Source organism: Saccostrea cucullata, unplaced genomic scaffold (genome assembly GCF_032062105.1).
Source record: "Saccostrea cucullata isolate Sc308-1 unplaced genomic scaffold, CSIRO_AGI_Scuc_v1 ctg751, whole genome shotgun sequence".
In the NCBI taxonomy this organism is placed as follows: Eukaryota; Metazoa; Mollusca; class Bivalvia; order Ostreida; family Ostreidae; genus Saccostrea; species Saccostrea cuccullata.
This window is the reverse complement of record NW_026918475.1, coordinates 129,493-142,032: the sequence shown is the minus strand read 5'-3', so window position 1 is coordinate 142,032 and position 12,540 is coordinate 129,493. Positions and strand designations below refer to the sequence as shown.

The window sequence follows — 12,540 nt, the reverse complement described above, 5'->3', positions numbered from 1 at the left end:
GGAAATAAGATACAAATATATTACACGTTTTTAATTTGTGCATTTGGATGAAATTCTTGAATTTGTTCACTTGTTCAGGCTGGGGTCATCAGAGGAACTCTTTTGGGACTTAAATATTTGAGGAAAGATCTCGGTGGTGCTGGGGGTTCGATTGTCAATGTCGCGTCAATGGCAGGTAAAATAATACTTATACTCTGTAGCTTTATATTAACTGAAGAAAAGTAAATAAATGATTATTTTATAGCACGTAAATTCAGATTACTCTTATCATTAGAATTACGATTGGTGTAAAGGATTTAACGCAAGTGACGTTGTCCTGTACGTATTGTAGGTATTTTCCCAGTCGACTACGGCCCTGCCTATTGTGCTAGTAAACATGGTGTGATCGGTTATACGAGAAGTTGGGCGGTATAAGGCCTTCTCTGTTCATGACTTAAAGTTATTTGATCTTGACTAAATGAGATTAATTTACATGATTATTTTAAAAATACTATTTTAGATGTTAATTATTTTTTGTAGCAAATTCAATAATACAAAAATAAAGGAAAAAAGGTCTTTTTTCTTATTTTTGGTTTACAGAATCATTGTAATACAAACAAGTTTTATAAAACAATAAAATTAATTATGAACACAATATTCCTTCTTTTTAAATAAGTCTCATCCAGAAGTTGTAAAAAATGGCGTTCGTCTTCTCTGCCTTTGTCCAGCGTATGTTAAAACGGACATGTTGAATTACCAGCCCGAATCTCCCGAAGATGTCGCACGGGCTCAGGAGTTGATGGAGGCTTTTGGCATCATGAGGTTAAATTACAGATAGTTAGCATGCGCGAACATCAGCGCACTTATGATTGATTTAGTAAGAATATACAAGAAATTTAGAGCATTAAAATGATGATCTTTTTAATTTAAGGGTGGAAGAGGTATCGGATGCTTTCATTAAACTTTTAGAAGATTCGGACAATAACGGAAGTGTCCTGTCTGTAACAAAACAGAACACGATGTATTGGAAAATGCCAGTTCCGGAATTTTAACTTTAAAAACATATATGCTGTTTTGAGCTATAGTCATTGCATTTTGAACATAGTGTACTTTCGATGTCCATCAAAGGATTATTTAACTTAGTAGTGTATAATCAGACTTGAAAAAAGATTATTTCTTTTGTGAACTGCATGGTATATACGTATATATATAATCTATACATATAGAGAATAGTATACATTAAAGAGTGGTCAAAACGTATATTTGCGTTATGAATTTGTATAGTATTAATGATATGCAAAATGCATGTTTAAACACAAATACGATAAAAGATAATATGAACTATTTGTTCACTTTCTGTAAATTATCAATCTTTCATTAAGAACTAATATTTCAACAGACTGAATATGATATTTTATCGTTTGGTTATACCTTATAATTAGAGCTGCACTTTGCATGCCATTTCCTTAAAATACAAATAAATATAAAATATTTTCAATGCATGTACAAAAAATATTAATCTAAATATCTGTCTACGTGTATTAATAAAATACTTATTTACTCATTGTTTCTTTGTTTTATCGACAATAACAAGGGAATATCAATATTGTTCTTACATTAAAAATATCCAAATAATTGCCCTACTTTGCATCAAAGCAAATACATGATTTGGGGAGTAAACAAATGTAAATATTTATATATTTCATAAGCTTATCTTCACAGTGCTGAATGCTGTGTCATAAAATACATCTAAATCGACACATCTTTACTGGGGGCACGCCGCTGTGTTAGTCAGGTAGATTTTGGCCCCAGGGCCCCGGATTAAGACGATCAGGAAGTAGAGATGGACCCGAAAAACACTTCTCTAGATCTTGATTTCATAATAACCAAACCAGCTATGGGCTGTGTATCGAGGAGGAATGTCATTTGGACGGCACTGTTCATTACAGTTTGTAAAGTGGTTCTGTTGTATAAAGCTTTGGTTTATTTGGAGAACTCGGCATATAACGGTGTTGAGGTTTCTGTGCAATCATCAGATGATTCCATCGGATTCGGGGAATTCCGGAATGGTAAATTTATCATAACAGAGATAAATTCGGCTGCATCTTTAGATCATGTTGAAAAAAGCAGGAAAATTGTCACAGATTACATGATAGATTTCGGAAATGAAATATACGCCAACAGAAATTTTACAAGAGAAAAACGAATGTTACGAACGAGTACTTTGAATTTTTCACCTAAAATTATTAAAACATCTACAATCGAAAAACTTTTACCAAATATTGAGGATCCGGTCAATGATAGGATATTTGAGCAGATAATCCATATCCCCATACAATATTCAAACAGCAGTGAGTTTAAAATTATCTACATGTTTGGGGGTCAAAGGGGATGGGGTCACCCCGAAGGCCAGAGTTTATTTCTAATGGAAGATTGCTTAGTAAATCGATGTCGCTTTACGTATGACAAGAAAATGGCAAGTTCGGCTGATGCCGTGGTGTTCGGAAATCCCAATCAAATTCGTATTCGTCCTCCTTTTCGCAAGGCCTCCCAAAATCAGATATGGATTGTTTCTGCCATTGAAGCCCCTCCCAATACAGGACGCCTTCAGAACTACCGTGGACTTGTCAACTGGACCATGACATACCGAACAGATTCCGTTATAGCTACTCCTTATTTCAAATATAAAGCTTTTCCTGAAAAAGTTTCGGTCAGCATAAAAAATTATTCTGAGGGTAAGCAGAAGAAGGTAGTTTGGTTCGTGAGTAATTGTAATAGGGAGACCAGCGGGCGCATGAAGTATGCTAGGGAACTTCAGAGGCACATACCCGTGGACATATATGGACGCTGTGGTGATCTGAAGTGCGCTAAAAGCAAACCTTGGTGTAAAACAATGGTGAAGACTGATTATAAATTCTATCTGGCATTTGAAAATACGAAATGCAAAGACTATATGACGGAGAAAATTATGACCGCTTATACGTAAGTTAAATTTTATTTCCTTACTTTGTTTATCAATTATTTTTAAAAATCTTTAACTGAGACATCATAAATGCTATTAACGCCTCTGGTCTTACGAAAGTAAAAAAAATATAAGAAAAATAGAGATGAAAGAGTTCGAAATTCATCATTTCCTTCTTAATATTTTACTTTTGTTCTTTGTTTTCATATAATATTTAAGTTAGTTTACACAAGAGTATGATGGTATATTTCTGTCACCTACATTCAAGATTAAAAGATTATGTCAATATGCAAGACATTTATGTCTATCTTTTCTGCAATAAATTATGTCCTTATGCAAATGAAAGTCTCCGTATGAGTGAAAAATTCTCGAGAGGGACGTTAAACTATATACAATTGTCACCGGTGGTGAAAATCAAGTCTCAACCGGGACTCGAACCCAGGGCCTCTGGCGTACCGTGCCAGCGCTCTAACCAACTGAGCTATTGAGACCCGATATATTGACTGACTTTCTCGCACCTGTGAACCCGTTGACATATTCCCCCTCTTTGTAGAAATTCGTCCTCGAATTCTACGAGTTAAGGAAATGCTGTGAGGCATGTTCCAAGGAAATAGTGGGTTTTGTACGTTGGGCGCCAAATGTCACAGGTGGTGAAAAGTCAAGTCTCAACCGGGACTCGAACCCAGGGCCTCTGGCGTACCTTGCCAGCGCTCTAACCACTGAGCTATTGAGACCCGATATATTGACTGACCTTCACGCACCTGTGAACCCGGTATTGTCACAGCCGCACTATAGTTGTTACTTCATATAAATAACAGAACAGCTGCTGTGGGTTCATTTATTTATCTGTATTTCAGTTACTTTTGATGAATATTATAAGAAGAATAACAATAGAAGGTGACCTGTAAAATAAATGAATACACTCATACACTAACACTCACACATTTAATTCTTTTAGATTATTTAAACTGTTCACTTTAATTAGATAATTAATTGATAAAGTATTTAATTTAATTATCTAAGCAACGATGGTAAATTAATTCTTACCGAATAAACAGGTTTAATTTGTCTTCATTATAAAATGAAAGACTATATATCTGGAGAGGAGATATACTCTTCCTTTCTCCTGACTGTCATAGGGTGGAGTGAGTTATTAAGGGTGTTTGGCGCCAAGCATGCGTATTTGGTGCCAAAGTAGTAAAACCACAGGTGTGGTGAAAAGTCAAGTCTCAACCGGGACTCGAACCCAGGGCCTCTGGCGTACCGTGCCAGCGCTCTAACCACTGAGCTATTGAGACCCGATATATTGACTGACCTTCACGCACCTGTGAACCCGGTGACATATTCCCCCTCTTTGTAGAAATTCGTCCTCGAATTCTATATGTGAGTTAAGGAAACGCGTGAAGCATATTCCAAGGGTACAGTGGGTTATTTTCGTTGGGCGCCAAATGTCACCGGTGGTGAAAATCAAGTCTCAACCGGGACTCGAACCCAGGGCCTCTGGCGTACCGTGCCAGCGCTCTAACCAACTGAGCTATTGAGACCCGATATATTGACTGACTTTCTCGCACCTGTGAACCCGGTGACACAATCAATCAATTTTCGAGAACCCGATTTTAATTAATATGGGTAAATTACTAACACCAGTATCTGACGTCTACGTCAAAATATCGAAATGAGACTTACTTGTGTCAACATGCGAGTTAAGAACATTAATTAGCAAGAAATATAAACTAAATCAGTTCTTGATATAATAAAATGTTTATAAGAAGTATTAGTAATAAGATTGACTCGCTGATTTACATTGTACAAATGCATTAATGTACACCATGTTAAACTTTAAAGAAGGAAAATTGATGTTCTTAATATTGAAAGAAACGGAGGGGGAATGTTGTCCAGTTTAAAATAGGATTTTCTTAAAAGAGTTGTAACTATTATTATCAAGTTGTAACTTGCAACATAATTATCTTGCATGTAGATATAATTATCTTGTATGTTGACATAATTATCCTGCATGTTCACATGGTGTCTTCTAGCTATTCCCACTTTTTAAAAATCTCAATTCCACCTATTTCCACTTGCAAATAACAATAGATGTTTAGATTTACCTGCATGTATTTTGTACATTTTAAGACAGAAAATAATGAATACATCTATGAGAAAATATGATTTATTTCGGATTTTTGAAATAATAAAAAGATCTTACAAGAAAAAGCAACTTAATACCTAAATTTAAAAACATAGTTAAATATTTGTTTACACAAAATTCCCCCTATTCCCACATAAAATCTTACCTTTTTCTACAAGATTTTCAAAAAGTGGGAATAGGTAGAATGAACCACATTATTTATCTTGCCTGAAGGGGCAGAAATATGCCAGCATACATGTCAAATTCGACGGAAAGATGTAGAACCATAAGCAGTATTTGGATTGAAATTGGACAACAAAGATGTTAGTGTTATCTACAAGTTGTACGTATATGTATAAACATGTATGTTGTTTTCACCCTCCATTGAATTAAGTCAATAATTTTTGGGAAGTTTATACCCCCGCTCTAAAGAAGAAGGGGTATACTGTTTTGCCCGTATGTGTTTGTGTGTGCCTGACCGTCTCTCTGTCCGTAACAAATTTTTCGTTTTCTCGTCTCAGTTTTCTCAGCAACTACCATTCGCTGATGCTTGAAATTTTATTTTGTAGTCCCTAGAAAGCATGTGATAGGTTAATATTGATATATCTTTCAATTAAATCAAATTACAAAAAATCATGTCCGTAGGGGGCCCGACTGAGGTTTCCACTGTGCAGTGTTTCGTGCATCATATTAAAATGCATATCTATGGCACGCCAAATTCACAAAAATGAGCAAAACATAGTTTCACAATTGATAAACTAGGTTTATCGATGGTAAACTATAGTTTACAAACCATAAACTATAGTTAATGATTCGTTAAGTATAGTTTTCATCTGTAAAACTGTATTTAACGGTTGTTAACTATAGTTTACGAATGCTAATCTAAGTTTATCTGTCTGTAATAAAACGTTAACAATAGATTTTGTTGATAAACATAGATTCACGTCTGTAAACTATAATTTACGATCGTTAACTATAGTTAAGAGTTGTAAACCATAGTTTACAAATCGTGAAACTGTATTTATCAGATAATCTATGTTTTGCGATCGCAAATGATTGTTTTTGGTGTTAAGTATAGTTTACGGTTGTGAAACATAGATTATCGCGTTAACTATGGTTTACAGATGTAAAATAAAGATTAGCGTTGTTAACTATAGTTTACAGTCCGTAAACTATAGTTTACAACCGATAAACCTAGTTTATCGACTGTGAAACAATGATTAGCTCATTTTTGTGAATTTGGCGTGCTAAACCTAGTTTCACAACTGATAAACTAGGTTTATCGATGGTAAACTATAGTTTACAAACCGTGAACTATGGTTTACAATTCGTTAATTATAGTTTTCATCTGTAAAAGTATATTTAACGACTGTTAACTATAGTTTACGAATGCTAATCTTAGTTTATCTGTCTGTAAAAAAACCTTAACAATAGATTTTGTTGAAAAACATAGATTCACGTCTGCAAACTATAATTTACGATCGTTAACTATAGTTAAGAGTTGTAAACCATAGTTTACAAATCGTGAAACTGTATTTATCAGATAATCTATGTTTTGCGATCGCAAATGATTGTTTTCGTTGTTAAGTATAGTTTACGGTTGTGAAACATAGATTATCGCGTTAACTATGATTTACAGATGTAAAATGTAGATTAACGTTGTTAACTATAGTTTACAGTCCGTAAACTATAGTTTACAACCGATAAGCCTAGTTTATCGACTGTGAAACTATGTTTTGCTCATTTTTGTGAATTTTGCATGCCATACATATCTACGGTTTTAAAGCAATGATTTTTACATAATTTGACAAAATAAAATTAAGAAATCGCAGATTAAAAAAATATAAGATTTTCATAGAACCGATTTTTAAAGCAACCATTTCCCAACCGATAGATAGACTGACGATGTAATGGTTTCTTTGTGACGTTATGATAAACTGAATTTCTTTAAAGAGGGGGTCATAAATATGTTACAAAAAATACCGTATACACTATAATATTTTGAAATTCTAAGATAAAAGTAAATATAGAATTTCACGAATATTTTCTATAAATCCTTTATATCTGTCATGTTTTGTAGTAGTCAATAAAAACAGGTAAATGTCATTAATTTTAATTTTTAAAGACTCAAATATGGTATAAAAATAAAAAAAAGTTTCTCTATTGTAATTTTTTTTTCACACAATAAAACTTATTCAGCTCCCTTAGGTTTCATTGCAAATTCTCTAGAGGATTAAAGTTATAATGTAACCATTCTTAGTCGCTTTTTTTTAATTGAAAATGGATAGATGCAGTAGAAACGATTTGAAGACCCTTTTTCTAAACACCATTGTCAGGGGGGAATATAATTGGAACACATAAAATCTATTCTTAAAATTTACCTATAGCAATGCTCAAATCTTGTGCAATAATAAAACGTAGCTATGTAAAATATTTTCTATATAATGTATTTTTTCTTCACACATTTATTTTTTAATCTTTTTACAGGAATGAAGTCATTCCAGTAGTTCTTGGTGCTGCACCTTCAGAATACCATAGTGCTTTGCCAGCTCATTCCTACATTGTTGTGGAGGACTTTAAGTCGCCTAAAGAGTTAGCCGAATATCTGCTAAAACTTGATAAAAACGATGACTTATACAATGAATACTTCCGTTGGAAGTCTTATGGCGACTTCGTTGCATCCAAGCCGTGGTGCCGTGTGTGTTCTTTATTACACGAACAAGCACTTCCGTCCATCTGGTACGATGATATTGACGCATGGTGGCGCTCAGAGGGTTCATGTTTAAATAAAAATATATCATGGTGGAGCAATATCATTGACAAATAGACAGTTGGTTTTTTTTAAAAATCTTTTTTGTTTGTTTGTTTCTGATGGATATATTATTATTATAAGATGTGCCAAAGAATATTTATTTTTCACCAATAAATACAACAAGAAGTTCATATCTCAATTTATAAATTAATTCCAGTTAAAATGTTACATTACTTTTGCCATGGATTGCTTGAGAAGAATGTTCCAGTGACACTGAATGGAATCTGTAGATTATTTTACACATGTTTATACCTCGATAGTACTGCACATTGTACAACAGCCAGAGTTTGTTAATCTGGATCGTGCACAACAAAGACAGTAATATCCACGCTTTCTGATTCTTCCCACGGAATAACCTGATCTTTTGTTTGTGTACATGTCACCATTGTCTTCCTCGTATTTACAAATCTCGCAGTATTCTTGTTTGTGCGTGAACAGACATTGTATGCAGGGGTTCTGGGTGTACGAGAGGGCATAGCTTGGCGAGTCGTCAAAGTATACAGCGTATGTCACGGACACAAGAACCAGAAATATCAGAATCCGTAAGTTCCTCCACATAGTCGGCACAAATCTGAAAAGTACCACAAGTTTGACATAAAATTAGTCTCGGGTCATATTGATTGTATATATAAAGAGAGACCCCTGGGAAATTGTCCCTTCCAAGCTGTTCGAAACTTTAATGCGAATGGATTGTTTATCAAATTGTTAACAGTATAGTCAACACCTTAAGTATCATGTGGCCAATGATTTTATCATGTGTCGCATCTCTCAGTCTTCATTTCGCCCGTAATTAGTCACTCCTTGAATTTCATCCTCAAGCCTATGATTACTAGTTATCGAACATTTGAAGCAATATCTGTTATACTTGTAACTTTTTGAGTTGAAAGGACCTTTTCAAAGACTGTTCTTTGGCTGTTCTTTACAAAATAACCTTTTAAAATTTTCCACTGATGCAGAAAACATTTAATGAGTGATTTAACAATTTGCCAGAAAAGTGACATTAATCAAAGAATATAATTAAATACTAATGGAGATGCCCTGTTGCGTAATATGCGGGTATATTAATATATTGATTAACATTATCGTATATTAATACAGAAAACGAAGCAAGTACTTAAATATATGGACATGAATCGGGTTCTTCTAATATACGAATGTATTGGGTACTTCAAATACAAGAACAGGTCAGCCGTTGAGAGCTCCCATTAATAATTGACAATGGAGATCAGAGAAGGGTAGCCTGAGGAGACATCGGTTAATTAAGGACCCTAATCGTTACTGCCGTGTAACAGCCCTCTAAGTGCACCGCAATTCTACACATCGCCTATTGAGGACATAGCAACACAATAAATATACACTTCGATCTACGGTTCATCCAGGGGATTCAATTAGTCTCGATTCATCCTTAAATGGTCTGACAGTTCTTCATTTTTCTATCATCTGCTTATGAAAAAAAAATAATAAAATTGCTATTACTGATGTTTGGCGAGAGAGTGTTGAATTACTTCATTTTGGTCACGTGTTATATTACATGTAAATGCTTCATGTTTCAATATTGAGAAAGACGGAGGTGTTGAACAAACTAACGGGGAATGGGAGTCATATGTTCATTCGCTTCATCACACGATTCTTCAGTTGAAACAAGGAATACGTAATTTCTCCAGGAAAAAAAAATGAAAACATTTAAACAATGAAGAATTAGTAAACAAAAGTAACTGCTATCAACTTTCCCTTGGAAAATACTTGTACATGCATGCATTCGATGTATGTTTGTTTCCTCTCTTGGTTTTATAAAATGTTAAAAATGTATATTTTTTCGTATTTTATCAATTTATATTGTCGAATTCTACATTGTTGAAGTTTGGCCATTTTACATCAAAGAGCAGATCTCTCTAACTGAATAAAATAGAGGTCTTTAGTGAGTAGTGTTTCTAAGGCATCCTTAAGTTTTAAACAAGGTTACTTTGCAGTTAACGACAAGCAATGGACAAGATATTTAAATTTTGAAACTACATATTTATTATTAACATATTGAGTTATTTTACCATGGACATCTTAAACTTGATTCAAGTCTCACCACGGTGTTTGATTTGTGATTGACTGGAAAGCAACATTGAAAAAGAGAATTTAATAAGTGTATTCCGGCAATCATAATTCTGGTAATTTTGAATTTACTTATTAAACTAATCAAGTAATTTCAAACTTTAGAAGGTAAAATTTTAAACATGATAAGATTAATTAAAGTAAATAATTGAATTATCTTTAGTTTTATTTAGAGCAGTTTGTGCCTGTGCTTTTATCATTAATAGCATTTTTGCAAACATGAACGATAATTCTCATTTTCTATTTTTACATTGGAGTCATTTAAAAAATTTTATATTGAAAATTGGACCAAATCTTGTATTGTTACATGTAGTGATAAAATAATCGCAGCATTTTATATTGAAATTTTCAGCAAAAAAATTTCTTATATTTAAAAAAAATCAGCTTACCAGATTTTCTCTTCAAAATGTATCCTCTCAAGTGTATTCCTCGATCAGGTTTTGTCACAATGGATTATATTGGAGGACTATTATACTGTCATCGACCAATCAAAATGTCTGAACATCTTCATCGGCAGTTGAGCTGACCCATCAGACAGCACGCATATTAAGGATTAGCTACCAATGAGGTCAGGAATTACGAATATCGGCGCGAATACGTACATAATGTGAACAACCATTAGGGACTGTCCCTCATGATGCTTGGAGGAAAACACATCGATAGACTAATCACTACAGAAATCGGACACTTGGAATAAAGACTGAATACCCACCAATCCATTAGTGGCGATAAGTCTGAAATACTAACTGAACACTCTCAGAGGGAGGGGGCGGTATCGTGATCAATGTGGACTTTACTTCTACAATAAATTCAATATATTCGCTTAACATATATCTGATAAATGTAGAAATTGTTTTTCATAGGTTTGAAAACTGAATTGACTATTAAAAATATATCTGTAGAAAACAGTGCACGAAATGAGAGAAAAATCAACAAAAGCCATTGAAAATTGTTTAATTTCCCGATGAAGGGCTGATAAGCCAGTTGACATAATACATAAATTTCCAGAATAAATGTGTTTTAAATGGATTCTCGATGCTAAGGAAGCTTTATACACCACCGCTAAGGTACAGTATTCCAGATCAAAAGTCCATAAAACAATACAAAATAGGAGCAGAGCAAACACGAACCTCCAAAACATCAGAGGTGGGATCAGGTGCCATGGAGGACCGAGCATCCCCTGCCAACCGGTCACACGGTGACACCCGCCTTGTGCTCCTTGTCTTGATCGGAAAAAAATCCGTTGTCAATTCAGTACATAAATAATGGACTAACAATTAGTATGAAAAACGTCAGTCAGCATTTGACTCAATGATAAATTGTATTTGCTGACAAGGTCACTGTATCGACCATAGAACTTACGAAATGATGCATCTAGATCAATTGATAGTAAATTTGAAAAAAAAACTTGAGCATTCTTAACATTATACGAGAAAAAAAACTTTTCAAGAATTATTTGTCTGCATTTTCTCACCATAATAAAAGAACAGTGATTTTGTTCACTAGCACTTCATTGTCTTTGAACGTCTATAAGTACGTCTTTATAATTATGGTAAAATTTTCTCAAGTTTACAGCTTCCTTAAAAAACGAATAAAATTTTCAGATATAATATGACAAAGATTAATTCTATCAAGTTAATTGTATTTATTTTGTCATACACGTCTGTTTAAACTCCATGGAGAATTTTACGATTACCGAGTGTCAAACTGACGTCACTGATACCCCCAACAAGTTGTGGAATTTATATAACAATTTTTCATTGTCTGTTTCTGTAATTTTTCAGCATTTCTCAAATACAGACAGTATTTGGCAACAAAATGACGGTCATCTGAGTAAAATACAAAACTCTAAAGGATCAATGAAATTCTATTATTTATAACAAATTAATTTCCTGATTGTGCACGACACCCATGCAGATGTCGAAATCTTTAAACTATATGTACCTCATATGTTGGCGCTGGCATGGGAACGGAACAAATAAATGAGCGGTGATGACAGCCATTATTTACCTCTCATTCTAGCATTGATAATAGTTCTATATATCTTCAAGTCTTTCTTCGTCATACAATATGAAGGTCCACATCGGTTTCACATTCAAGATTATTGTACGAGCTGTAAATACTCGGTGTATCTCCACCTTCGGATTCGGAAGTTCTGGTATTACCCAGCTGTTTAGGGGTTATAGTTGAATAAAAGTTTTGTTTAAGTATGCGTTAATTCTTCATAAATGCAGATAAAACTAATTTGGAAATCATTGTATCTTTATAATTTTCTATAGAAAAACGTGCCTATTGCCTATACCGGGAACAAAAATATTTTGTTCGTTGTCAATGTATTTTGGTATATTCATAAAATTCTTAATATGTTTTAAAACTAAAGGGAATATAATAAATCACTTCGCTGTAAACGTGAATAGACTGTAAGCGCGTGCGCTTTAATTGTGCATTCTTTTACTGTATTTTCAGTATGTTTTAATTCAAACGGTCTTTAATCTAACTGTAAACATTCACAACCAGAAATGGAAATAAACGTTAATGGACGTTAACTTCAGATAT

At 33.8% G+C, this 12,540-nt stretch overlaps 2 protein-coding genes, 1 long non-coding RNA gene and 2 other non-coding genes across 5 annotated transcripts; 2 read left to right on the top strand and 3 right to left on the bottom strand.

Moving 5' to 3' along the window:
• Positions 1-69: 69 nt before the first annotated feature.
• LOC134266669 (15-hydroxyprostaglandin dehydrogenase [NAD(+)]-like) lies at positions 70-1,239 on the top strand (the record flags this gene model as incomplete). Its single annotated transcript, XM_062748887.1, has 4 exons — positions 70-175; positions 332-408; positions 656-801; positions 911-1,239. Coding segments are annotated over 4 exons (450 nt in total), but the record flags the coding sequence as incomplete, so codon positions are not given.
• Positions 1,240-1,537: 298 nt separating this feature from the next.
• LOC134266768 (glycoprotein 3-alpha-L-fucosyltransferase A-like) lies at positions 1,538-7,980 on the top strand. The gene is made up of 2 exons (XM_062748996.1): positions 1,538-2,961; positions 7,557-7,980. The coding sequence occupies exons 1-2, from the start codon at positions 1,823-1,825 to the stop codon at positions 7,894-7,896; spliced, it is 1,479 nt and encodes a 492-aa protein (XP_062604980.1). The 5' UTR covers positions 1,538-1,822; the 3' UTR covers positions 7,897-7,980.
• On the bottom strand, positions 3,359-3,432 carry Trnat-ggu (transfer RNA threonine (anticodon GGU)). Its single transcript has one exon. It is a non-coding gene; the product is annotated as a tRNA-Thr (tRNA).
• On the bottom strand, positions 4,412-4,485 carry Trnat-ggu (transfer RNA threonine (anticodon GGU)). The gene has a single exon. It is a non-coding gene; the product is annotated as a tRNA-Thr (tRNA).
• Positions 7,981-8,008: 28 nt separating the features above from the next.
• On the bottom strand, positions 8,009-10,758 carry LOC134266777 (uncharacterized). The gene is made up of 2 exons (XR_009992036.1): positions 10,374-10,758; positions 8,009-8,452 (listed from the first exon to the last, which is right to left on the bottom strand). It is a non-coding gene; the product is annotated as an uncharacterized LOC134266777 (long non-coding RNA).
• Between the last annotated feature and the right edge of the window lie 1,782 nt (positions 10,759-12,540).

What these genes read in the sequence shown, in the direction of transcription:
- LOC134266768 (XM_062748996.1), top strand. Translation starts at nt 1,823, where the DNA reads ATGGACCCGAAAAACACTTCTCTAGATCTTGATTTCATAATAACCAAA. An exon ending in AAAATTATGACCGCTTATAC is followed by an intron (nt 2,962 to 7,556) that starts GTAAGTTAAATT and finishes ATCTTTTTACAG; the next exon opens with GAATGAAGTCATTCCAGTAG.